This window comes from Hemitrygon akajei, chromosome 8 (assembly GCF_048418815.1).
Source record: "Hemitrygon akajei chromosome 8, sHemAka1.3, whole genome shotgun sequence".
Lineage (NCBI taxonomy): Eukaryota > Metazoa > Chordata > Chondrichthyes > Myliobatiformes > Dasyatidae > Hemitrygon > Hemitrygon akajei.
The window spans coordinates 122,239,534-122,267,053 of NC_133131.1; the positions used below are offsets into that span (position 1 = coordinate 122,239,534).

At 39.7% G+C, this 27,520-nt stretch overlaps 1 protein-coding gene across 3 annotated transcripts; it reads right to left on the minus strand.

Moving 5' to 3' along the window:
- On the minus strand, positions 1 to 26,762 carry LOC140732217 (metalloreductase STEAP4-like). Of its 3 annotated transcripts, XM_073054513.1 has the most exons (6): positions 26,205 to 26,762; positions 25,266 to 25,339; positions 15,392 to 15,864; positions 14,712 to 15,239; positions 7,576 to 7,740; positions 1 to 4,191 (listed from the first exon to the last, which is right to left on the minus strand). In XM_073054513.1, the coding sequence occupies exons 3-6, from the start codon at positions 15,839 to 15,841 to the stop codon at positions 3,943 to 3,945; spliced, it is 1,392 nt and encodes a 463-aa protein (XP_072910614.1). In that variant the 5' UTR covers positions 15,842 to 15,864; positions 25,266 to 25,339; positions 26,205 to 26,762; the 3' UTR covers positions 1 to 3,942. The 3 variants fall into 3 exon arrangements, with proteins under 3 accessions (XP_072910614.1, XP_072910613.1, XP_072910615.1); XM_073054512.1 differs by lacking the exon at positions 25,266 to 25,339 and having other exon boundaries at positions 26,205 to 26,759; XM_073054514.1 differs by lacking the exons at positions 25,266 to 25,339; positions 26,205 to 26,762 and adding an exon at positions 21,563 to 21,675.
- Positions 26,763 to 27,520: the final 758 nt, after the last annotated feature.

Sequence of the window (27,520 nt, forward strand, 5' to 3'; positions counted from 1 at the left end):
GAAAATTTAAGTTTGATTTTTTAATCATCATACAAAAGAATGCTTCTACATAAAATTTTCAGTGTAGAAATGTAAGTGATGAATTTTATTGTAAATACATATTTTCCATTGCATTTTATTTATTACAATAAAACACAAGTTCATAGTTATGGCAACTTTATTCTTCTTCTCTATATTGTAAAGTTATATATATGTTTTCTATATTCTCTATATTGTAAATCAGTGGGTGATGCTCACTGTAGAGCTGTAGCCATTATTTATCCTCCCAGTCCACTCCTAAATGTATTGCACTGAGCTGTGATAAATAGGGCTCTACCAAGACTTCTATTGAAAAATCCATAGCAAATTGTGAATGCAAGAAGATCAAACATGACACTACATATTTTTCATACTAGTAATAATTTCATTTTCAGAAATTGTTAATATTGTATTTAACTAAGTATATATATTATAATGAAATTTTAAAAAAGAAATGTTCTTCCTGATCATGAATCCCTTAACTACAAGAATTGGTATTGTAATTTAATATTAGGAGCAAGTGAAATAGGGAGAAATGATTTGGAGAAGGTGTATGTGAAGCAATAAAACCACTCACCACAGCCATTAGCTCTCCTTGGTGCCATTAGTCTCACTATTTAATGTGCTGGTCTTCCTGCTGGACCTCAGACACAACTAATACCAAATGTTCTGGAATCAAGATGGCTTTGCAGCCTTTTTTAGTTTGAGAAAGGCAGTGACTGATTACAATAAGCACTTGGGCAATCATTTTAACTTTTCCCAATAGTATAAGGATGGCAAGAACAGGTTAATCCCTTATTCAACACATCATCTGCTAGCAGATGAAGATTGATCCCTATAATGAAACAATGTCGGAATTACTAACAGATCATGTAATCACCAAAATTTCAGAAAGCAAAGCTGATAGTCTGTGGTTTTGCAAACATCACCTGTCATGTTGGATATTAAATTCCCAACAGAATTCATGTTCTCAATATCATTTATTTATTTTACATTTTAATTAGCACAATTTGTTTTCTTTTACAGTTTGTCACTCTTTGCTTATGCATAGATTTTCATAAGTTCTATTGTATTTCTTTATTTTCCTATAAATGCCTGCAAGAAAATGAACCTCAAGATAGTATATGGTGACTTATATATATATATATATATATACTTTGATAATAAATTTCCTTTGTATTTGACTTTTGAAATTCAATGACTGAGTTGTCATTGTCCATTTTAAACTGTCACGAAATTGTCCAGAGTTGCTTCACCAGAATAAGACCAGTGTCATTGTAAGAATTAATTATATTATTATTTAAACTGTGAATATGATGTAATTGTTGATAGTAAACACAAATATACATAACAGCGTGGAAAGTGGGTGTAGTCAGATAATTTTATCCCTATGGAAAGAATGGGAGAAATGTGCTGGTTTTGGGTTAAAAACTAAGAGGGAACCCTGTTCTCCTACTGGTCAAACCACTGAGATTGGTGAAGTCTGAAACTGAGCTTTCCCAACTAGTTTAATAGCGAAATCACAAAATTGTTTGGATCTTCTTTGAAATTTATCCGTCTTCCAGCTAGTACGCTGCAATGGAAGTAAAAATCCAGAACGTGGATAGGACTAGGAAAAGAATTATGGAAGATTGGGAGCTCAAAGGATTAGAACATAGACCATAAAACAGTGCAGCACTGGAACAGACCCTTTGTGCCAATCCAATTGATGTTTAGATCAGATACTGATGATTGGTCATAGAGTCATTGAACATGGAGTTATAGAGCATGGAAACAGGCCTCTTGGCCAACTCCTCCATGCCAGTCCAGGTGCCTACCTAAGACAGACTAATTTGTTTTCCTATGGCCTTTATATATTGAGACTTTTCCTATCTGAGTAACCGTCCAAATAGCTTTGAGATAAAACAATGAAAACCTACTTGTGTCTTGATAAATGTTGGGGAATAACCTGCTCTTGAGAGGTGGGCCAGGAATTGCAATATGTAATTGTGGGTGTGTTTCTCAGATTTATGGAGCCTGGCAGATGACTAGCTGTGAACTTGTCCTAGATTCTGCTGGATTTTGCTGACAGTTCTGCATGGACTTGTTGGCATTTCCCAACTGTGAGCAGCTTAGTCAGGCTGGGAAAATGGAAATGTGGTGAGATCAGACTGATCCAAGAGCCAAATGCCATAGCAGGTTGTAGACCAAGAGCAGCAAGAACTGCTTTCCTAGCATTACAAATCTATCAATCAAGATCTGTGTCACTTTCCCTAGCAAGCATCCAAGTCCCTTCAACCCAACTTGTCAATCAGGTCAGTATTATCCTGGTCCAGTCTCCAGCTTCCCATGTGATCCATTGCCTGTCTATGATGAAGCACAGTCTATTGTGCGCAGTTATAATCACATAGCTTTATTAAGCTAGAAAAATTGCAGAAAATGTTCACTATGATATTATGGGACTGATCAGCTTGAGTTGTAGGGATTAAATAGACAGGGGCTGTATTCCCTGGAGTGCAGAAGAGTATTTTACACTCATGAAGGGCATAATTAAGAGGGTGCTCACAGGCATTTTACCAGGGCAGGGGAGTCTAGAACTAGAAGGTATAGGCGAGAGGGTAGTAATTTAAAGGGGTTTTGACTGGCACGTTTTTTCACAGAGAGGTTGGGTATGTGGAATGAGCTGCCAGAAGTGGTAGAAGCAGATAAACTTAAGATGTTTAAAGCTACATAGACAAGTACTTTGAATAGGAACGTTTCTGAGGGGTAAATGACATAGGCAGACAAATAAGACCATCCTAGGCAGGCACCCTGATTGGTATGGACGGGCTGGGCTCGGCTGGAGGGCATGTAATGTGTCGTGTAACTCTATAATTCTATGGCTCTATGGCAAAATACCAGGATCTTCCTTATCCTTCAATCCTGTGAGCTCCCAGTTTCCAATTACTCCTTTCTCAGTCCTATCCACATCCCACACTTCGTTCCTCGCTGCAGCATTCCCACCGGTCGATGGAGAATAAATTTCTACAAGGATCCAAATTATTTTGTGATTTCACCGCTGACTTGTTTGGGAATGCTCAGTATAGGTCTTCACTTCACTAATCTTAGAGTTTTGAGAAACTCCTTGTTCCAGTTATTGCTCGATTTTGCTGACACTTTTGTATAGAATTTCCATTACTTCTCAGTAAGTACCTCCAAGTTGTGATTGTAACATTTTGCGGAACTTGACCAGGTGCTACTGGCCGTTCTCCAGCTGCAATCCAACACTGGTCACCCTGAATTCCATTGGAGTCCAACAGTGAGGCAGAACCTTGCTGAGACTCCCCAGCATTAACTCAGTGGAATCCACTATAGGCCCTACACCAAGATCTATTGCTGGGTTAATGAGACCTTTCACTTTAATGGGGATTGTAGGGTGGGAAGGAAGGAAAGAAGGTATAAGGCAACACACTATTTTTAAAAATCATTTGTGTTTTGCAATGTTTTTAATTCTTTGAAGGTTTTTTTATAAGTGATTTATTGATTATCATTGATAAACATTTCTGAATATTGGAGACAATCAGTATTTCTGACCAAACTCTGACAGCTAACAAATCTGGTAGAGGAGGGTGACTGTGAGGAACAGAATTTCTCCTGACCACAGTTTGTTCTAGCCTGGCCACATCACTCCATGATGTTTGTTTGAGGGCCTAATATCATTCTGGTTCACTTGGACCAGTGGAGTCAACTTTTTGGAATGGACTGAGGTACATTTGTGTGGAAGAGGGCATGAAACACTGGGGAGAGGCCAACTTCAGAGGAAAAAAAGTTCATTTATTCACATCATAGCATTATAAATGTGGTTATTCCAAGAGATTGGAAGTATCTGATTCTGCTGTTTGAAGATTCATTCGGGAAATGACATCATGTATTTACAAAGCATCTCATTCTGGTGCAATATTTGGTTCAGATATTGAGATCACTTGGGCCTTTCTTTTTCCTTTCCCAACCTTGCCGGATTCTGTTGACCATTCTGTCTACACATGGAATTATGAGAACTAGTTTTAGAGTCAGCACAATGCATGGAATCACCATGGACAGAAGGTACGTTGGTGGAAGTCCCCACCTGTAGCGTGAGGGATAGAGAAATTTATTCCACCCAAGTAAAGCAGTATGCAACGTGCACAGCAACAACGTGACATGACCCAGCTTTGACTGTAAGAAAAAGAAAAAATACTTTAGACAGGGTTATTATGCCTTCATACAAGGCACAAAGCCATAATAAGATCATGTATGCTTCTCATTATAAATAAACACAAATAAGTTCAACTACAGAAACAATTTCAGTAAAAGAAAATTTTGTTTACCAAATGCTTCTTTTTAACTTATAATCAGCTGCCCGACACTGACCTGCAAAGATACCGAGCACTTACGTGATCAACCATCTGAATTCAGGTGATGAAGTTTATAATTTGACTTCTGAGGGTTATTTCTAAGTTAAAGGCAGGAATATAGCCCACCTGGGAATTGTACAGGGAAGCTTTAATAAATTAACAATTGCTGGAAGTCGTCGGGATTTAGTTGCCAGGCCCTTCGAACTGAGGCGCATGTGACTCCCACTAGAGATCAAGGGAAAGATCTTTGGCACTATTAAGTTTTCAAGTTGTGTGTATGGGGTTTGAAGGAGCTGTTGGAAATCACTGTTTTTGTTTGTAATACTTTTTATAAGATTTGTATTTTTTAACAAACTCATGTATTTTTCACACTGTCTGGCAGAAAGTAGTACAGCAGCTAATCTAACGGTTTATCACCTTTCTCATTTTTCATTGTTTAAGTGTTAGCATGTTACCCATGTGAAGTAATTGTTTTAATTATATTGCCCATTCATAAATTCATTTCTATCTCAGGAATTTCTTTAATTTTATCTATAAAGGTGAGAGTTTTTCGGAAGAGCCATCTTTTATTTTTTATATTCCTTTGTCTTACACTTTTCAGCAATAACTCCCCTCTTAGCATCATTTCTCAGCCGTTTATTTAGCTTGCTTAGTATTTCTATGTTTGTTTGTACTTTAAAATAAACTGAGATCTTGGAATTCATCCATCTAGTCCATGCCAAATGATCAAAACTGCCTGCTCCCATCGACCTGCCCTCCATACCCCTGCCAACCATGTACCTATCCAAACTTCTCTGAAATGTTGAACTCAGGCTTGCATGCACCACTTGCTCTACTGGCAGCTGATCCACTCTTACCACCCTCTGAAAAAGTTTCTCCTAATGTTCCCCTTAAACTTCTCACTTTTCACCCTTAACCAATGACCTCTAGTTGTAGTCTCATCCAACCTCAGTGGAGAAAGCCTGTTTGAATTTACCCTGTCTATACCTTCATAACTTTATATACTTCTATCAAATCTCCCTGCTTTCTTCTATGTTCTAAGGAATGAAGCCCTAACCTATTCAGCCTTTCATTATAACTCAGGTCCTCCTGTCCTTGTGAATTTTCTCTGCACTCTTTACACCTTGCTTGCATCTTTCTCATAAGTAGGCAATCAAAACTGCACACAATAATCCAAATTAGGATCACCAACATTTTATACAACTTCAACATAACATCCCATCTCCTGAACTCAATACATTGATTTATGAAAACATATGTACCAAGAGCTTTCTTTATGACTGTATCTACCTGTGGTGCCACTTTCAATGAATTATGGACCTATATTTCCAGATCGCTTTATTCTACCACACTCCTCAGTGCCCTACCATTCACTGTGTAAGACCTATCCTGGCTACTCTTACCAAAGTGCAACACCTTACACTTACCTGCATTAAATTCCATCTGATATTTTTCCACGCACTTTTCCAGCTATCCAGATCCCACTCCAAGCTCTGATACTTTCTTGCTGTTCACTACATCCCCAGTCTTGGTGTCACCCGCAAATTTGCTGATCCGGTTGACCACGTTATCATCTTGACAAACAGCAACAAACCCAGCATCGATTCCTGTGACATTCCACTCGTTTACAGGCCTCCAGTCCATTTTACTACCTTGTCTTGAATGCCAAGTGACTAAACCTGCTTAACTAATTTACCCATGTGAGACCTTGTCAATTACCTTGCTAAATTCCATGTAGACAACATTCACTTCCTTGCCTTCATCATTGCTGGTAAATTCCTTGAAAAACTCTGTAAGACTGGTTAGACGTGACCTACTATGCACAAGGACATGCTGAATATCCCTAATCAGTCCATGTCAATCCAAATAATCATATATCTGGTCCCTTAGAATACCTTCCAATAATTTTCCCACTACTGATGTCATGCTCACTGACTATAATTTCGTGGTTTATTTTTAAAACCTTTCTTAAACAGTGGAGCAACACTGGCATTCCTCCAATCCTCTGGTACTTTGCCTGTCGCCAGGGGCGATTTAAAAATCTCTGCTGGGCCATCTGCAATTTCTGCACTTGCCTCCTATCGGGTTTGAGGGAACATCTTGTCAGACCCTGGGGATTTATCCATCCTAATTTGCCTCAAGACAACAAAGACCTCCTTCTCTGTAATCTGTATATTGAAAAAAATGTGGGGAGAAAAATGGGATTGGTGTAAATAGATGACTGATGATCAGTGCAGACTCAGTAGGATGAAGAGCCTGTTTCAATGCTGCCTCTAACTAACTCCATTTAGATCCTGGAAGATACGTCGCTCAATGTGTTGATTAACTTCCGATTGTTAGACTTTTACTACTCTTGTCTGATTGGGTGGCATGGTAGCCTAGTGGTTAGCACAACTCTTTGCAGTATCAGCAACCTAGTTTCAATTCCCGCTGCTGCCTGTACATTCTCCCCCTGACTGTGTGGGTTATCCACAGGTGATCCGGTTTTCTCCCAGAGTCCAACGATATATGGTTGATAGGTTAATTGGTCACTGTAAATTTTCCTGTGATTAGCCTGAGGTTAAATCAGGGGTTGCTGGGCACTTCAGCTCGAAGGGCTGTATCTCAATAAATAATAAAATAGAGAAATAAAAATCCTGCTTGTATTGCACCTATAAGCTTTATCTTACTCTATAGCTACTAAAGATGAGATTCAGTGTTTTCTCAATTTCACCCATTTTTTAATGATATTGAAGGCTGTTCAGCCTATCAAGTCTGCACCATCTCTCAGAACAATCCATTAACCCTATATTCTCACTTACTTCCCTATAACCTAATCAACCTCATTACATTCCCCTGATTTTCTTACCACTCAACCATAACAAGTAAATGACCATTTATGGTGGCCAATTAGCCTGCCAAACAACACATCTTTTTGGCATGGAGCATTTCTTTCTTTCCATATTTTCTTTTTGGATGTGGGAGGTAGCTGGAGCACTAGGGAGACCTACCCAGTTATGTGGAGAATGTACACACTTCGCACAGTTGTCACTGGATGTCAGGGGAGCTGTGAGCCAGATGCATTTGATTAAAAAGGTATTTTGAGAAATAAACCTGATTTCTCACCAAGGGCAGTTTTATATTTATGCTCTGCTTTATTTGACCAGCTGTAATATAATACATTAAAATAGAAATTAATAATCATCTGTAGCAACTAACAAAGTACCTGAACAAATCTGAATTCTCTCCAGTTCATAGTGTTGCTCACAGATGGCAGGGAGGTTATTCCAAGCAAAAGGAAGACTGAAAAGCCCAGGATTCCAGATGCATAAAATGCATCACTTCGCCAGGTCCAGACCATCTTAAGTTCTGAGGACGAGTTCTTTTTCACCTGGATGGCAATCAAGAAATAAACTGTTATAGCTTTACAGTATGATACCTTCTCAGATGGAAACAAATTCACTTCAAATAGGCTAGCATATTAGGATATTGCAATGATTAATTAATACTTTCCTCTCACAGGATTACAGGAATCATTTAGCTTACTTTTAGCTCACCTAGTTACAAGTTTTTCATAAAGATATCCATGTTTACAACAGCTGGAAGACAGGGGTTGACTAAGGATAGTCAGCACAGCTTACTGTTTGGGCGTTCATATCGTTCGAACTTGATTGAGGTTCTTAATGATATGAGGGAAGTAGATAGGCTAGGTGTATAGATTTCAGTAAGAGCTACATGGAATCCAGGGAGCACTGGCTTATTGGTTACATGATTGGCTTGATGGTAGGAAGCAGTGGGTAACGGTGGAAAGTTACTTCTTGCACAGGAGACTTTTTACCAACAGTGTGTTTCGGGGATCAGTGCTGGGCCTTTGTTGTTTGTCATCTATATCAAAGATTTAGATAAGAATTTGGTTGGTAAGTTTGGAAACAAAACTAAAATAGGTAGTATGGTGGACATCTTCAGAAACCTATTGCAGTAGGTTAGTTTTCATAGAATATAGAATAGTACAGACCTTTCAACCAGCTCCACAATCAATCTAACCCTTCCATTCCACACAGCTCCCCATTTTTCTTTCATCGCTATGGCATTCATAAGAGTCGCTTAAACGCTCCTAAAGTATCTGCCTGTACCACCATTCCTGACAGCATGTTCCACAATCCCACCATTCTGTGTAACTTACAGGGGGATCTTGATCAGCTGTTATGTGCACCGAGGAACGGGAAATGAGTATGAGGTGTTGCATTTTGGGAAGTCAAATCCAGGTAGGTCTTTTACAGTGAACAACAGGGTCCTGGGGGATGATATAGAACAAAGGGAACTTGCAATACAAGGACATGGTTCTCTGAAAATGGAGTCACAGGTAGACAGAGTAGTGAAGGCTTTAGGCATGCTGTCCTCCCTATGACAGGGAATTGAGTTTAAAAGTTGGGGTGTCGAGTACACTGGCTAGGCTGCGCTCGGAGAATTGTATTCAGTTTTGGTTACCCAACTGTAGGAAAGATGTTAGTGAACTGGAAAGAGTGCAGAAAAGATTTATAAGGATGCTGCCAGGACTTGTGTGGCTGAGTGATAGGAACAGACTGAAAAGTGATTTTATAGAAGTGAATAAAATAATGAGGGGCTTAGATGAGGTGAATGTACTCACTCTTTTCCCTATGGTTGGGGAATCAAGAACTAGAGTGCATAGGTTTAGATGAGAGGGGAAAAGTTTTACAATAACTTGATGGGCAACTATTTTATACAGTAAGTGTATGTAAGTGGAATGAACTGCCAGATGAAGTGGTTGATTCAGATATAATAACAACTTCAAGAGAGAGTTGGACAACTACATGGATCAAAAAGGTTTACAAAGTTGTCAAACAGTGGAAAGGAGTTCAGGTTGTATGCAGCATTTTTTGTGCCTCATAACACTGTGCCAACAATGTGTGGAGCTGCAGGAGATGGCTGAGGTTTTTAATGTCCATTTCTCCTTGGTGTTTACTAAGGAGAATATTATGGAGGCCATAGAAAGGGGAGGAATAAGTAATGAGATCTGGGACATACTCATATTATGAGGAAGGAGGTTTCTACAGCCTTAAAGTGTATTAAGGTAAGAAAATAACCAGGGCCTAACCAAATGCACCTCTAAGCCTTATGGGAGACCAGGGAAGAAATCACAGAAGACCTTGTAGACATTTGCTTCATCCTTAGCTATTGGTGCAATTCTGTAAGGCTAGATGGTAGCTAATGTTAACACGTACAAACAAGCTGGATGAACTCAGTAGGTCTGGCAGCATCCGTTGAAAGGAGCAGTCAACTTTTTGGGCCGAGACCCTTCATCAGGACTGAAGAAGGAGGGAGCAGGGGCCCTATAAAGAAGGTGGGGGGAAGGTGCAGGTGAAAAACCAATCAGAGCAAAGATCAATGGGTGGAGGAGGGGAATCAGGGAGGGGATAGGCAGGAGAGGTGAAGAAGGAGTGTAAGGGGAAAGCACTATGTGTAGTAGAAGAAGGCAGAATCATGAGAGAGGTGATAGGCAGCTAGAAGAGGAGACAGAGTGAAAGTGGGATGGTGGAAGGGAGAGGGAGAGAATTACTGGAAGTTGGAGAATTCAATGTTCATACCAAGGGGCTGGAGACTACCCAGACGGTATATGAGGTGTTGCTCCTCCAACCTGAGTTTGGCCTCATCATGGCAGTAGAGGAGGCCATGTATGGACATATTCAAATAGGAATGTGAAGCAGAGTTGAAGTGGGTGGCAACCGAGAGATCCTGTCTGTTGTGGCGGACGGAGCGGAGGTGCTCAACAAAGCGTTCTCCCAATCTGCGTCAGGTCTCGATGATGTAGAGGAGGTTGAACTGGGAGCACCGGATGCAATAGATTACCCCAACAGACTGATATAACAGGCAACATAGCTAATGTTGTTTTTCATTGGTCAAGGAATAAGCAAGGACAAACCAGGGAACTGCAGACTGGTGTGACTGACTGCACTTGTAGAGAAGTTACTGGAGGGAATTCTGAGGGACAATATCTACCATTACTCAGAGAGTCAATGTCTGATCAGTAACAGCCAGCATTATTTTATGCATGCAAATTTATATCTGATGAATATCTTGGAGTTTTTAATTAAGGAGACAGATGATAGTAGTGGGTAGTGCAGTGGATGTTGTCTATACGTACTTTAGTAAGGCCTTTGACAAGGTTCTACATGGCAAGCTAATCTGGAAGATTAGGTTACATGAGATTTGGGGTAAACTTGTGAGGTAAATTCAGAATTGGCTTGATAGTCAGATGCAGAGTGTGATTGTTGAAGTTTTGTTGATTGTTGATTCCCTAACTGAAGAACTGTGACTAATGGGATGTCCCAAGGGTTTGTGTTGGGACATTGTTTGTTTAGTTTTTATGTAAATAACTTTGATGTGAATGCACATGGCACAATTAGCAAGTTTGCTGATTATACTAAATTAGAGGCACTTTTCATAGTGAAGCAGATTGCAATGAATTACAAAAAGATTATGATCCATTAGCAAATGGTTTTACTCCTTTGACAGCAGTGAAGTGATAGATTTTGAATGTCAGACCAGGATAGGATCTATATGTTGAATGTCAGGGCATTGATGAGTATAATGAAACATAGGGACCTGGGAGTACATGTACACAGTTCAGTGAGAGTAGACAGACATGGAAGAAGGCATTTAGCATCCTGACCTTCAGTTGACGCCCTGAGTTTAGAAGTAGAGACGTTCTGTTGCAGTTATATTAAACCTCTTAGAAGTTTATAAAGTCACAAGGAGTCATAGTCTTTTTTTTCCCCAATGTTGGAGAATCCAAAACTAGAGGACGCAGATGCAAGATAAGAAGGATAGATTTAAAAGAGAGCTGAGAGGTAACTTCTTTATATGGAGGTAGTGAGTACCTGGAATGGGCTGCTGGAGGAACATGAGAACATAAGAAATAGTAGCAAGAGTAGGCCATCTGGCCTGTCAAGCCTGCTCCACCATTCAATAAAATCATGGCTGATCTGGTGACTCATCTCCATCTGCCTGCCTTTTCCCCATAACCCTTTAATTCCCCTTCTATGCAAAAATCTGTCCAACCTTGTCTTAAATATATTCACTGAGGTAGCCTCCAGGGCTTCATTGGGCAGAGAATTCCACAGATTCCCCAATCTCTGGGAAAAGCAGTTCCTCCTCATCTCTGTCCTAAGTCTACTCCCCCGATTCTTGAGGCTAGATCCCCTGTGGTTGAGTGGTTGTGGAAGATACAACTGCAATACTGTAATTAAGAGGCATTTGGATAGATACATGGAGGGGAAGGACTTTGAGGGTTATGGGTCAAATGTGGGACTGGCAGGGAGGATGTTGTGGTTGGCATTGACCAGTTGGGCCAAAGGGCCTGTTTTTTGTGCTGTATTACTCCATAACGCTTTGTCTCCATGCCACTCTTTCAAAAGTCAGGGTGACATGAATTAATTGCCTAATGGGGGCTTCAAATAAATGAACAGTCCTGAACAAAATAAAGCCAGTGTTTTGTTTTTCAAAGGCAGTATTGAATACCTTTATATTCAGTTTGCATTCTAAATGAAATACTACCTCTCAATCTCAATGCTGAGCATCATGTGGGGTAGAGTGTGATTTTGTGCCATAGTGGAAGACTGGTGATACTGACAATCTTACAGCTCCCCTTATTTTCATTAGCCTGATCACAGATGAATAGTGACTATGCCATAGAGTGGATAGACTGCAAAATGGAATTTCTGCGAACCTCCTGCTTGATTTCCAGTAGTCTAACAGTAGAAATGCAATGACATCGGAAATCTTTAGTATAATCACAAACCAAAAACGAAGAAACACTGATATTTTTTTCTCTAAGGAAGGAAATATTGAGAGGACGTAGGGATACATTATGAAAATAATGACTATGGCATCGTTTTAAGGGAAATGTTTCAGTTTTCGTGTAAGCAGGAAAGACATTCAATTGTTTCACCATTGTGTCCAGAATTAACAATGGAGCTAAAACCTGACACAGAACAATGCTCAATGAACAAAAGATTTAAAAAAACCAAAGTGTCTGGAACATTATGAAGCTGCACGCAAGGGAAGGAGAGTTGTGTTTGGGTACATATGCAACTCCAGAATAATATCAGAGTGGCAGCAGATCATGCTGTCACCTCAACATAGTAGCTCAATTCTATAACATTAGTTTCAACTCATAAATTTTCACTATATGCCACATAAAAATAAAAATGCATTGAAAATGCTCGATGTGAGCCTTAACTGTCTTACACTACAGCACATAGTTGGTGCATTCATCCCAGTTGTCTATGCATGGCTTGATGGCAAAGTCACTCAGGTTACGTTGCACGTTGCCCATGGATTACAAAGGTTATTCTTGCTCATAAGAACATAAGTAGGGAGTCATCCACTCATTTAGTTCATCTAGATCCCAAACACTTGGCCCATTCTAACCACCTTAGCACCAGCTGCAAAACCTGCACATTTGCAGGATTTGTTTATGAATTATAAGCATTTTAAAACATGGAATGCTTGAGATTGAAAAGAAAATTGTGTTCAACCTATGATTTTTAGTAGTCATAGACTCTTAGTAGCATCATCAAGTGCTCATGATTAAGCACTCTTGTAAACTATGATTTTTCATAGAAGTTTTTCAAATGCAGTTCTGAGGACCTCAAGACTGAGATGGTTTCTGCAAATATGTTTGAGCTGATGGAATAATGGAAGGACAATCATACACCTGTAACTTTTACAAGACAGTTTCCAGAATTTCCAAACTGTATGTCCAAGAGATTATTAGGGCAATAACTCATAAAGGAAAATTTTAAGGTTACAAATGCCTTTGGAAATGTTCTGAAGATCAGACCGATGCAACACACACACACAATATTCCCAAAAGTGGATTGGGATTCTGCCTGTACTTGGAGAATTGTGTACATACCTGAACTATGCCTATTACAGCCTTTCCTGAGTATGCCAGTACATGTAAGACCAGAGATGGGCAATCAAAAGATAGCAATGCAGAGACTGAACCTGCACCGGATGAGTGTTACCTCAACCTTTATAAGTTCAAAGGGATCATTTTAGGTAGGTTACCATGTTCTTCTTGGGCACTAGTATGATTGAAGCCTGCTCGAAGAAGGTGGTTGCCTCAGACTGCCGAAGCAGTCGTTAAACACTCCAGTCAGTTGAATAACACAGGGTTTCAGTACTTGGCCAGGTACCCCATCTGAATCAGATGTTTTCTGTAGTTTCACCATCCTAAAGGAGCTTTCATGTGCACCAGTGACTGAAGTCACAAGGTTGGTGGGTGCTGTGGGATTTTGTAAAGGTCCCTCCATATTCTGTTGAGGCATTGATAAAGTGAGCAGGCAGCATCTTTTTCCCAGAATGGCAATGGCTAATATGAGAGAACATAGTTTTAAAGTGATTGGAAGGAAGGACAGTAGATCAGAGGCAGCTTCTTTACAGAGTGGCAAGTGTGTGGAACACATTGCCAGTGTTGGTGATAGAGACAGGTGCATTAAGGACTTTTAAGAGACTCATAGTAAGTACATGGGTGAAGAAAAATGGAGAGCTATGTGTGAAGTAAGGGTAGATTGATCTTGGAGTAGGTTAAAAGTTTCAGCACAACATTGTGGCCAAAGGGTCTATACTGTGCTGTACTGTTCTATGTACCTTAACTTGGCTCACACTACTCCAACATGAACCCAACCCCATGTTTTCTAGTTTTTGTATGTACTTCGGAGCCATGAGTCCTGAGCAACCTTTGATGAATGATCATCAACATGAAGAGTTAACTGAGACTCTCTGCAGATTAGATGTCAGAGTCAACAAATTGCTTTCTTCTTTCTCTCGCTAAAATCTGAGGTTTCCTGCTCTTCTCCTTCCTCCGCACTTTCTTCTCATGCCAAAACCCCCAAAGACTTGAAATTTTCATGAATCCCGAAGGACAGTTCATCAAGGGCCACCAGTGTCTTTGGTGTATGGGCCATTCTGCATAATAACAGGAGTTTCTGCTATTGAAAAGAAGTCATCTGCTATCACAGGGCAGGAAATGAGGTTAATGTAAATGAGCTCAAAGCAAGTGATACTAAATCAGAACAGCTCTTATCCCCATCTTGTTCCCATTCTATTTCTTCTTTGATAGTTATTCCCAACTCCAGGTTCTCTGATAAGGAGGTCTGTAAGGGAGCTATCTCTGACTTCTCAGATTTTCTCCCTGGGTTATTGTCCTCAGACTCTAATGTCCTACAGCAACTAGAATGATACCACAGTTCTACCCATTCAATTCACCTTACTTCACCATCCTGACAGAATAATATTTAAGACAATACTAAAATACAACAAAGGAACAAGCCTTACCTCTTCTGCAACATATTTAACATAGCTCCAGTAAACTGAGTACCTAAGTGATGCGATCAATGAATAGAATACATGAAGAAAACCATATGCAAATGCCACAAGGCCAAGTTGTTTTCGGCACAGCATCCACTTGTCAAGCCATTCAGGAAATCTCTTATACTTTGTCCCTCTGTAGAGCTGGAGGAATGCAGCAATCACACCTGGCAGGTAAACCAGCCCAAGGAGAATGAGAGAGACAACTGGAAAAATCGTATTGGGTATGGAAACCATCAACAGATAGGAATTATCCTTATTCTTTTCCACATAAGGATGGATCACTTTAATCACCAAACAATATAAGAAGAAGAATATTGTGAGACCAGCTGTTATAATAAATGGTAGTCTCCACATTGGGAAGAGCTGTAGTGGGTAGTTCTCTATTTCTTCAGCTGCTAGAAGAGACCCCTGGTCTAAAGGAGTGAGGCCTAGACTCCTGGCAACATCCATCACCTGCTGTTTGGATTTAGTGTCGTCACCGCAGATAAAGACCTGAAACAAAGTGCAATTGCTTTTACTTCTGATGGAGAGGCAAGTGCTACAATTCAATATAATTAGCACTACTGGTGAATTTTATTATAAAAATAGATTATCCATGTAGAGAACGTTCTTCATATAGTCAGTAGAGCTGTATGTGATCTTACCTGACTGTTGGCATCCAGGCTGCCTGACTGAAGGGCCCAGGCTGAAACTGTGTTAAATCCCTTCACCACAATTGCTTTGGGGACCAGCTGAGAAAGATACTGAGCATTGGACTCAGGGTATTGATTCATTTTGAGGTTGTTGCTCACGTCCACCAGCACTTTACCATCTAATAAATTGGACAGAGCTGGGAGAAAGTCATAGTTCTCCCTGTGAACTGCCAGGAAAATGATGTTAGATTCTTTCAGGGCTTCAGCATGGGTAGTGACTTGAGCTCCACTTGGAAGCAGGGTGGAATTTTTTGGGTTTCGGCTGCCATATACCACTGGGTACCCTGACTTGAGCAGCCTCATACCCAAAGATCGGCCAAAGTCCCCGGTGCCAAAAATGCAGATTGCCTCCCGCTTATGGTCCAACCTTCTTCTGCTGGTCGTCTGATGAAGTGGGATCATGTTTGATGAATTGATGTCCAACTCTGAAAAATATAGAAGAAATTTCCTATTTGTTATTTTTCTTCAGATATGCCAAATATCAATTCTGTAGTTTTATGATGTACAATTATGCTTGGTATGAAGTTATCCAATATTCAGTAATATTTTTAATTCATTTTTTCAGCTAAAACATGATAGGCAGTAATATCCTTACTTCTTATGACCGGTAGGAGCACATTAGGCTTCATTCCTCCCCTTATTTCCTTGTAATCTCTGTAAAAATCTCACACACATAACTATCAAGTTACTTGCCACGTATAGAACATCTTGTGATTTTTCTTAACCCCCATCTGCCAGATGCATCATACATCCTCTCTCTGTCCCCCAATTTCACTCTGAAGAGCTAATGTTTTTACAATCATCAAGGGATTTACTCATCTCCAATCGCGTAAACTCAATGTATGCTTCCTTCTTTCTCTTGTCCAGAAACTCAATATCTCTCATCAGCCCAGGTACCTTAAACTTGCCAGGTTTATCCTTCACCTAACAAGAACATGTTGCCCTAGATTATTGATATCACACTCTTAAAAGCCTCTCTCTTGCCATTAGTTCCATTCCTTTCAAACAGATTTACCGAATTGACCTCTGCTAGATTTTGCCTAATTACTCTCAAATTCACCCTGCTTTAATTTCGGGTTCTAACCTGTAGACCTGTCCAAAGTATCTTTAAACTAATAGAATTATGGTCAAAAGAGCCAAAGAGCTCCTTAACATTCTGTTACTTGCCCTGACTTGTTCCCTAGGAGAATGCCCAGTACTGTACCGCCCAAGTAGAGCCTTCTATTTCTTGACTCGAGAAACCTTCCTGGCCACATTGCGCAAATTTCATCCTGTCCATGTCCCTAATACTCTGGGTAGTCCAGTCAATACTGGGGAAACTTAAATCTCCCACTAATACAACCCTATTAAGTATGAGCAATTTCTCTACACACCTGAGATGAAAAACATCTGCAGATGCTGGGAATCCAAGCTACACACACAAAATGCTGGAGGAACTCAGCAAGCCAGGTAGCATCTATGGAAAAGAGTAACAATCGACATTTTGGGCTGGGACCCCTTTATCAAGTTCTGATTAAGGTCTCAGCCTGAAACATCGACTGTACTCCTTTCCTCCAGCATTTTGTGTGTGGTTTTCTACACACCTGCTTCTCAAGTTTCTGCTGACTGTTTGGGGTGGGGTTTATAATACAGTTCCACTGGAATGACCCTCCACTTCTTGTTTTCTAAGTTCTACTCATATGGCCTGACTGGATAACCGTCTCAGAATGTTATCTGTCAGCACTGCTTTCAGGTCCTCCCTTATCAAAAAGACAACACAGCCCCTTGCTTAGCTATAGCTCTGCCACACCTGTTGCACCTGTATGCTGGAATACTGAGCTGCCCATCCTGTCCTTCTCTCAGCCTTGTTTCTGTTACAGCACCCCAGGCCTCAGAGTCAATCCACGCTCTGAGTTCTTACCTGTTCAACCTCATGCCTTGAAATAAACACAGTTGAACTGGGTATTCCTTCCCCTGACCCTGGCTTTCCTGATTACTAAACTTGCTCTCCCTGGCTGCTGCTATAGTCCTTGACATCCTCCTGCTCAGAGTCACCCCCACCACCCACCTCGCTTATTTAGTTTAAACTCTCCCATTTAGCACTACCTAACTTTTCCACAAGGATATTGGTCCCATCTTCTTGAGCTGGTCGCTTCTCCCCCAGAAGGGATCCCAATGGTTCAAGAACATGAATTCCTGCCCTCTGCACCACATCCTCAGCCACACATTCATCTGGGCTATTGTTCTATGTCTGACCTCTCTAGCATGTGAGTAATCACTACCCTCAAGGTCTTGCTTCTTAACGTCTCACTTAACTCCCTACATACTCATCAATGACCTCGGACACCTACTTAAAGTTGATGAATGTACCTTTATGTAACCAATTATGTAACAAGGATCTCATTTTTTGCTCTTTATCCCCTCTCCAGGCCTCGCCAGCTGGCACAAACTTCCTGCAAGTTTTAAAACTATAAAGAAATCTGGAAAGCACCATCTCCTTGGTAGTATTTCTGAATATCGGTGGAAATCAACCTCAATCAGGAGAATGATTCACTTAAATTCCACTGATGGGGCATGTAGTGTATTTAATATTACAGTAATATTTGAGTAACCTTGCAAATACATTGCTTGATTGATCATTCTTGTTTGTTTAAATAATTAATTATGGGTTATATGTAAAATTATGTTAATTGCATATGTAATCACACTACCAGCAGGACTTGTTTAAAGTAAACACGAAGTTGGGCCTGCATTTTGGATTTCTGTGTGTTCATTTGAACTAGTTAATATTTTTAAAATTACAAAACATAACATTGGTGATGAATGAACCTGAGATAGCTGTCAACCTGTTGAAGTGCAGTGAAACATTTCATGTTCAAAGGAGTGAGTTGCCAGGCACGGTGAGTGGCAAAACAGCTGGCACATGGAGAGATAGGTCAAGTTAAAAAAAAGCAGAGCCACAGGTGTTCTTTGGAAGGGAAGACATGATTGAGTTTAACAATAGGTAGTAAACTGAGGAATTTATGTGTTCATAAAGTGTGAGTATCAGGTAATAATAATCATAAGAAAAAAGCAAAAATAGCTGGCTATGTCAGAAAAATCAACGTATTTGATTACACAGAAAATTGAAATATGTATACTGAGTTAATTCAGCAATATTATCAAGCAAATGAAAGAGCCAACAAGTACAAATTTTGCTGAGTTCATTGAGCTTAAAGGCATATAGTTTGCTTAGATGTTCAACTGCTCCAACCAGACTAGCAGAAATTAGCTTTGCTGATATTGTAAAAGCAATTAGAACATTTAGAACCAAAGCGATTGCTGATTGTAGAATGCTTTGGGTTTCATAAGCAGAATAAGCAAAAGGAAGGGAAGCTGAATTTAAGTGATTGTCTGAGCATTGTCAATTTGGTAATGGTTTTAATGATACACTGAGAGATCATTTAGTTTGTGGAATCTTCAAAGAAAGCATTTAAAACAGCTTCAAACTGAAGCACAACTTAAAAACTAAAAAGAGCTTTTGAAGTCACTGTTTCAATGGAAACCACAGACATGTGTTTGAGTTACAGTCAGGAATAAAAGTGAGTATGAATAAAATTGCAGTATCAAAACAGAAAACAGCTGGCTTAACAAATTGTGTTACCATTGTGGCAGGAGCTCACATACAAATGCAGATTTAAAGATGAAACTTGCAGAAAATGCAACGAAGTAGGACAAATTGATAGAGCATTTTGGGCAGAAAAAATAAATGGATTACTCAGGGAAGCAAAAAAGCTAAAATATCAAGTTACAGTTTCAAAAACAGCACTAACCTGTACGCTGTTGATGAAAAATCTGCTAATAGTGAGAGTGATACAGATCTGTGCAGCCTTCAGATTTATAGTGTGAAAAATAACAACAGGTAAGCAAGATGGCTTACCCCAGAAGTGAATGGCAATTTAATTTAAATGGAATTAGACACTGCTTCAGCTGTTTGACTTATTGTACAAAATGAGTTTGAATGGCATTTCAAAGATACTAAACTGAACCCTTCAGATATACAACTAAGAACCTATACTGGAGAAAAGATAACTCCTGTGGGAATGATACTTACAACAGTGAAAAATAATAACCAACGTGCCACATTAAGCGTGAATGTGGCAAAAACAGGATGGCCAACACTGTGGGGGCATGATTGGCTAAGAAAATCACAACTTGATTCCACAATTTGCATGCTCTGTCCCCTGCAATGAAGCCATGTGAAAGTGCATTAAGAAAGGTACTGGATGATACCACAACTTTTCACATGCTGAACAACATGAAGTGTTGCCAAACAGGGGACAAGCAGACGTTGGTGTCAACCTCTGTGCCTCTGGCTGGAAAGCATATTGGACCAAGGAAGGACCATACTGCTCATGAATTTTGAAAGCAATAGTCCTACTACAACAGTTTTTATAGGCAACGTATCTGAGGAAGCACCTGATGTGTTAATCAGGCAGTTACTTGTGAATTGTTTTATGCTAAAATAGAGTTCAAGGAACTTCAGGAAGGTGGTAAACATTTGGCCTTTGTGAGCATAAAGAAACAGAATCTACTCTGTGTGCATTAAAGTTATTGCATGAACTTCAATTGTGAGACCAAAAGCTGCTTGGTCTGATGCACAGACCAAAGCCCAGCTGGATGAATGGAAGGCCAAAAAGAAAGGAGGCAACGGAGATACAAAAACAGATGATTCTTAGATGATATTGTGGATGAGGAAACCAAGAGGAGAGATCAGATCATAAAGGGAGCAATAGAAGCATTAATACCAGAATACTCTAATTAACAAATGCATCTTCCCAAGATCAAGATGCATAAACTTGAAGAAGAAAGATATCTAGAGCTGTCAGAACTGCTTCCTGCAGTCTCAGAGTCAATACCTACAACCACCACAGAGGAGGTCTCAGAACCTTAGACTGTTTTCAAAGCAGCAAGTTTCAATGGCCAAGCAGAGTGATCTCACTTGTCAGGAAAGATGTTATCCCACAAGAGCAAGAAATGCTCCACATCGATTAAGTCTTTAGACCTGAATGGGACAATTCAAAATTTGCTATGCTGTGGATTTCTGTTTACAGTAGTTGTATTATTTAATATACTGTGTATGCAGTTGAGATGCATTCTCCATTGAGTTGGATTTTATAACTAAGCAGGGAGGAGTGTTGTGTATTTATTGTTCTAGTAACATTTGAGTAATCTTGTATATGTGTATATTGTTCAATTAATCATTCTAGTTTGTTTAACTGCAGACTCCTGTGTGTTCCTTTGATTTAGTTTAATATTTTGAAGTTACAAAATATTATTGGGAATTTGTCATGTAATTGAATGTTTAATTAAGCAATCCAGACTGCAGAGATTTAAAGGTTTATAATCTTAAAGCTTAATCTTAAAATATTCTGCTTTAATAAGTGATGTATCTTTAACGGCATGCAAATACCAATTTTGGAAGATGCCTTTTTTTGCAAATAGCCTGCAATTCATTTTGACACAAGGATATGAGATAATTCTTTTCCTTTTTCAGTAAATGTGAGCAATCAGTTTTTATTTTATGGGAAATGCAAAGGAACCCGATGTTCAGATGGAGTCGGGCCAGATTGAAAAGGTCGAAGTGTTGGGACCCAAGGCGAGGTAAGGGCCGATTAAAATCGCTACTCCACAACGTTTACTAGGCTCTGTGCCAAACTATGCAGACTTCAGTTCAGAAACACTGTTTGCTTGTGGTTGCTGTTTGCATGAAGTTTCTTTTTCATTGCAAATTGGGTGTTGGATGGTCTTTGTTATGGGTTATTTTATTGTTTTAATTTCTTATGGACATGATGTGGTTGTTTTATTCTTTGCATGTTGGGTGTTAAACAGTCTTTTTATATATATATATAGGGTTTGTTTCTGGCTATCTTTGTTTCATGTCTGCCTGCCTGTCTTGGACATATGATATATAGACTCGTGCACACAAACACATACAACATACATCAGGTGCACAGTTTACTAACACACATTTCAAGCACTTTTCAGTTTGGCAGGGTGTGCTTGTTTAAACAAAGAGCCTTTTGATCATTTAGCTGCTGAGAACTTCAGCCAATAGGTGCCTTTGTGGTCAGACTATTGACATCAATCCATTTTCTCAAGCACCTCAGTTTTTGCAGTCACAACAGCAAGTGTAAGTCTGTTATCTCTGCATAGTGAAAGACATTCTTTGCCCAAATGGAGACAAGTTTCAACATTTATGCTGTGTCAGGAGTTATCTGGAAAGAAAAGAAATCCAATGACATTTCACATCAAAATTCAACATTCTATTGCCTTTCCTGTTTCATAGAAAACCTACAGCATAAAACAGGCCCTTCGGCCCACAAAGCTGTGCCGAGCGTGTCCTTACCTTAGAACTACTTTTTTACCCATAGCCCTCTATTTTCTAAGCTCCACGTAGCCATCCAGGAGTCTCTTAAAAGACATCGTTTCCGCCTCCACCACCGCCGCCGGCAGCCCATTCCACACACTCACCACTCACTGCATATAAAACTTACCCCTGATATCTCCTCTGTACCTGCTTCCAAGCACCTTAAAACTATGCCCTCTCATGCAAGCCATTTCAGCCCTGGGAAAAAGCCTCTGACTACCTACACAATCAATGCCTCTCATTATCTTGTACACCTCTATCAAGTCACCTCTCATCCTCCTTCGCTCTGAGGAGAAAAGGCCGAATTCACTCATCCTATTCTCATAAGGTATGCTCCACAATCTAGGCAACATCCTTGTAAATTTCCTCTGCACCCTTTCTATGGTTTCCACGTCCTTCCTGTAGTGGGGCGACCAGAATTGAGCACAGTACTCCAAGTGGGGTCTGACCAGGGTTTCACTTCCTTGACATGTACATGGGCTTCAATGTGCTAGTTCTGTATTGCTGTTTTTCCTCTATGGCTGCCATCTGTCCACAGGAAGCTACTCCCTTTCCCTTGGACACCAGATGTCCCATATTGCATGGGTAACTCTTGTCCTGGATGAGCCAGAGCTGCATTGCCTCCCCAGCTGATCGAAGTGCAGCCTGGGAGGTTTTGCTGTGGCACTCAGGTGAGCTTACCACCCAAGAAGAACAATACAATAATCTGCTGGGAATTAGCCATCTACTCTATTGTTTTGCATATTTTCACATTTCTTTATGACAAGTTCATCTCTTGAGTTTAGGGTGGCTCTCAAAGCAATCTCTTTCTCCTTCTCATTTTTCTTTCGCATGCCCATCACCCCCACCCTGTATTACGCGCTGCCTACTTCAATAGGAGTCAACTGGAATAGCCAGTTAACCAACACATCAGCCAGCACATGGGAGGGAACTTGAGCACCCAAGGGAGAACGTTCAAATTCTACACAAGCAATTCGAAAGGCGAGGATCAAAGCAGAGTTGCTGGAGCTGGAAGGCAGCGACTTTGTTTGCTGCACCACTGTATTGTCCCAGCTCCAGGGACAGCATTGAGCTGCAGGTGCCTTGTCTCTGCTCTCCTCCCTCTTCTTAATTTTAGCTCTGTATAATCTGAGCAGGAGTCTGTTCACAATGAAGAGGAGTGTGGGTGGAAAGAATGAGATTTTCTGCAGAAGACCAATCAGCTCACAAATGGTTTCTGTCTGTGTGTGCATGTGGGTAAAAGCAATCAGCTAACAGACATGAGGCCTCTCTTTAGACGAAATAATACTGCTCATTTTCTCCATTCCTTTGCTCCTGTCCAACGGTGAACTGATTATGGGTTAAAGCCCTGTGTTCATGTTCACTGAAAGCAGAAATCTGATCAGTAATGCTTTGTCTCTGCTCAGTAAGGACTCCCAAGTGTCAGAGAGCAGCCTACAACTGGATCATGCTAACGCTCCATAGAAGGCGGGATTTGTGTGGCCTTGCTCGACAGTGGTGGAACCATCCCAAATACCCAGTAATAAAGTGCAAACGGCCTCCCGAGTGGAGATCATAACCTCCCAGCTCTTGAGATATCTTCGCTGTTCTCCTTGTCATCTTCTGTATTTGTCACTCAGGACCTGACAGCTCACTAACCACCTAACTGTCTTGGGAAAGACTCCCAATTGTGAACCTCTGAAGTATGCTCAACAGTACTTCCTTTATCAATCTGCTTTCAATCCAACACGGAAAGAACCATCTTTACATTTAATTTTCATTAATAAAAATCTGACATGCACCAGTGAGAGAACACGTGATGAACAGTGTTTACTGGATCATGAAGTATTGATCAGTAATGAGCAGTCTAAAGTTGTGCTTCTTACATGGTGGAGGATTAACTTCAACGAGATGAGAAGAGATTTGGCTGGAAAGAAGTGGAAGCAAAGATTGGTGGAAGTGCAGGCAGGGTACTTGCCAGGGGAACCTTATCTGGACCTCCTCAGATAACAAGGCAGATAGGAAGTATGACACAACAGAACTATGCATATGATGTGTATGTATGATACAAGAGAGAACAATATAAAGAAGCCTAGAAAGATTCAGCATAGAAACAGGCACTTTTGCGCCATGATGCAAAATCAACCTGACTCCATCTGCCTGCTCTGTTCCCTGCCTAAATGCCTCTTAAACATTGCCATCCTATCTGCTTTGCCCAGTTTCCTATTGGCATGTTCTAGGCATTACCACCCATTGTGTGAAAACTCTTCCCCTCTCACAAACTAATGGCCTCCAGTATTTGACACTTCCACCTTGGGTGAATTTCTCTAACTACCCATTTGTAATATTATATGCTTCTGTTATGTTGTCTCCTCAGCCTTTGTGCTGCAAGTTTTTCCAACATTTCCTCATGGCCACCATACTCCAATGCAGGCTGCATTCTGGCAAACCTTTTCTGCTTCTTCAAAACCTCCACATCCTTTTAAAAATGTGGAAAACTGAACTACACATTATTTTCTAAATGTGGTCATAAGAATTACCAATTTTATATGCAATGCCCCAACCGATGAAAGCAAGCACGTTATAACCCTTCTTTACCACTCCATCCACTTGTTTTGCAGGGTGATAGGGACTTGAATCCTATGATCTCTCTGTACATTCATATATCCTGCCATTCACTGTATACTTCCTTCTTGCAGTTGATCTGCACTCCTGTCCAGATTAAACTCCGTCTGCAATTTCTCTGCCCAACTTTCCAACAGATCTATGTCCTTTTATATTGTTTGACAATCTTCCTTTGATTACCCAATATGGTATGCTGCTAGGAAAATACAATGGGCAAAGAGAAGCTACATGTATGAGGAGAGAATAGTGTTAATCTCAAAGGTAGCCAAAGTCTTCTAGTGTCTGGTGAATTAGTGAATAGTATGAGAGCTGATTAGAGACTGAAAAGATAGAGGCAAATAAGTGGCAGGGAGGGCTGGAATTCTGGGATACTTTGTATGGTCTTTACCAAAAAAGATCATGCCACCAGTATCTTTAGTGTAGTGGTCTAATGTTGTGGAAAGACATGATATAATCTAATAATCCTCATGAGATGAAGGCGATTATGTCAGCATACTAGTAAATGGCAAATGCAATCTTTTTTTCCCAAAAAATAGGTTAAAATTAAGCCAGGAAATGACACTTTGATTTTAGGCAAACATTCTGGAAAAAATGTGTATTAAAACTAATGGATACACAGTGTCTCTCTTATCCAATCAGTTTTCTCTCTTATCCAATAACCTGCATGAGTATAGATGCAAATTGATTACTCTTCAATGGTGTGGCATGGTCTCAGAAAGCTCAACGGCCTCATTTTATGCCATAATAATGATCTCGTTCTGTGACTCTTTGATGTTCTGACCATGCCTCAATGAATGCTGTTTCTCACTAGGAATTTGAGAAAAGTGAGCTCACCTGCTTAACACAGTAGGCCTTTAAAAGGAATCTGAATCAAACCAGTTTATTGGACAGAAGACTGATAGAACAGACTGAAAGAAAAAAACAAGTTTGCTAATCAGCCGATACTAAACTTTTAGGTACTTTAATATCAATGACGGTGTAAGAAAGATAGGAAAACCAGGAAAGTGTATTCTTATTTTATCTATTTCCAATGAGCACCAAGATCTTTATTGGCTGGTGGTGAGGAAGAACCTCTTCACTGGTTGTTTCATGTACAATTAGAACAGTGACCATGCAGTATACTGCCCTTGTTGTGGCTGTAATGGAAGTGAAATGATTGTTCATCTCCTTAGAGAGGCAACTTTGCCAGAAAGGTGCAAGAAGAGACATGGACATAGTTATCATAGCATATCCCTAACAGCTGCATAACACAGGGCTCAGGACTATGTAGACTTTTGCTAGGGACACACACTGAAACAAATATCAACTGCAATGGAGAGATTATCAGTTCAGTCAATGGTGCCTTCTGGTCTGTTCTGTTCAATGACATTATGAATTAATACATTATCTAAGACTAAATGCTATGCTATAGTATGGTCAAAAACACAATGAGGAAAGGACATAGCTTGGAGCCTACCAGACATAGCACACAATTTCTTTGAAATCAGTACTAAAACTCCATGAACCATTTGGTCTAGGATCAGAAATGAATGATTACAGATGACACGACATGTTCTTGTACATTTTATAATACAGAATATTTAATTTCTTTGAAATATAATATGTACTGAAACTTTAAGAAGTTTGTTTTAATTTTTGGAACTGCTACAAGAAAGACTCTTGCTTTCTAATTTCAATTCCAGTAGGTAAAAGATAAAGGTTATCATATGTATAATATTATACAAATAATTGTGCAAGAGGCTATAATAATATAATCTAAATCAAATGCCTTACCTGTTTTAGTATTCTTTATCATGGCTCACTGTAAATAAAGGCAGCAAAAAAAACAAAGTTTTTAGCTTGAGTGTGAAAACAGTCCTCTGAAGTTTAATTGCCAAACTGACTCAATATTTAAAGAAAATGATCTGGCCTCAAGTTAGTGTTGCAGTTGCTCCACCTCTTTACCTCTGCCAGAACTGGAATTCTTGCACAAGTATGACTATATTCTATTTCTTCTCTCTGTGTACAGCCCCTGGGAAAAGTCTCATTCATCAGGCCAAATGTTTCGATGTAGTTTCTCTACTATTAATTTTAAAAATGAGTCTAATTTGATGCTCTGTGAAATGCAAATTGTTCTGTGACGGCGTTATTGGAGTCCAATGAGTGCAAGAAGAATGAGGTATGTTCAGTGCTTAAACTTCTGCCAGCATTTTTCAAGTGGAATTTGAATAAAAGCTTAAAATGAGTACAGACTGTCACTATACTAGTTTTCTTGAATCAGTATTTGCAATTTAAAGCCAAATCCTAACTGAATTGGGCTTTAAATTGCAAACTCATGAAACTTCCTGATATCACCATTCTTAGCTCCATTTGGAGATGCACTGACGGGGATATTTCCCTTATATCGAAGATACTTAAGCATCAAAAGGTAAACAAGTTAAGCTAGTATTTGAGTATATTTTGTTCACATTGCTGTTGCTTGCTCTGATGGCTGACTGCCAGATTCTCTGCTGATATTTCTGACATTCCTATTATTTTTGATTTTGCCATGTCCTTATTTTCTTTCCTGTGTTTCTGAAACTTCCACCCTACATTATTTCATCCACAGAGAGGACAGAATTAGGTCAAAAGAACAAGCTAAGTGCATTATTTAAAGGAGCATTCCCAGACTAAAAAGAAACCAATAAACAATTTAACAGTAAATTAACTACAAGTTAATTTATTTTTATGGGATTATTATTGCTTGCAATATAACAATTTTATCTTGTTATTTTGAGGTCATATGTGGTCTTCCTTTGTTTTTTTTGAGCCCTTCTATGTTGCATGTTGTTTTTCATAAATCATTTCTTGAGTGCGGGACAATACAGTGTTCAAAAGACTCACCTGACATTATAGTGCAGTATTGTTCATTATTGTTTCTTTTATTGGCCTGGATTAAGCGAGATTTCCTGCGGCAACACATGCTGGTTACCTCAAAATTTTGTAACTTAATGAATTGTGGGTTAATGACCAAAACTGTAAACCAATTACAAATACTTCCTGATAATAATGCAATATGGTCTTTTCCATGTGGAAATGTTGTGCAATATTCAGTAATGCTTTCAATTCCA

Coding starts and splice junctions, on each gene's coding strand:
- LOC140732217 (XM_073054512.1), bottom strand. CDS start 26,226: ATGATAAAGAATACTAAAACAG. Junction 15,240..15,391: donor GCCTGGATGCCAACAGTCAG/GTAAGATCACAT, acceptor ACTTTGTTTCAG/GTCTTTATCTGCGGTGACGA. Junction 7,741..14,711: donor TTAAATATGTTGCAGAAGAG/GTAAGGCTTGTT, acceptor ATTGCCATCCAG/GTGAAAAAGAACTCGTCCTC.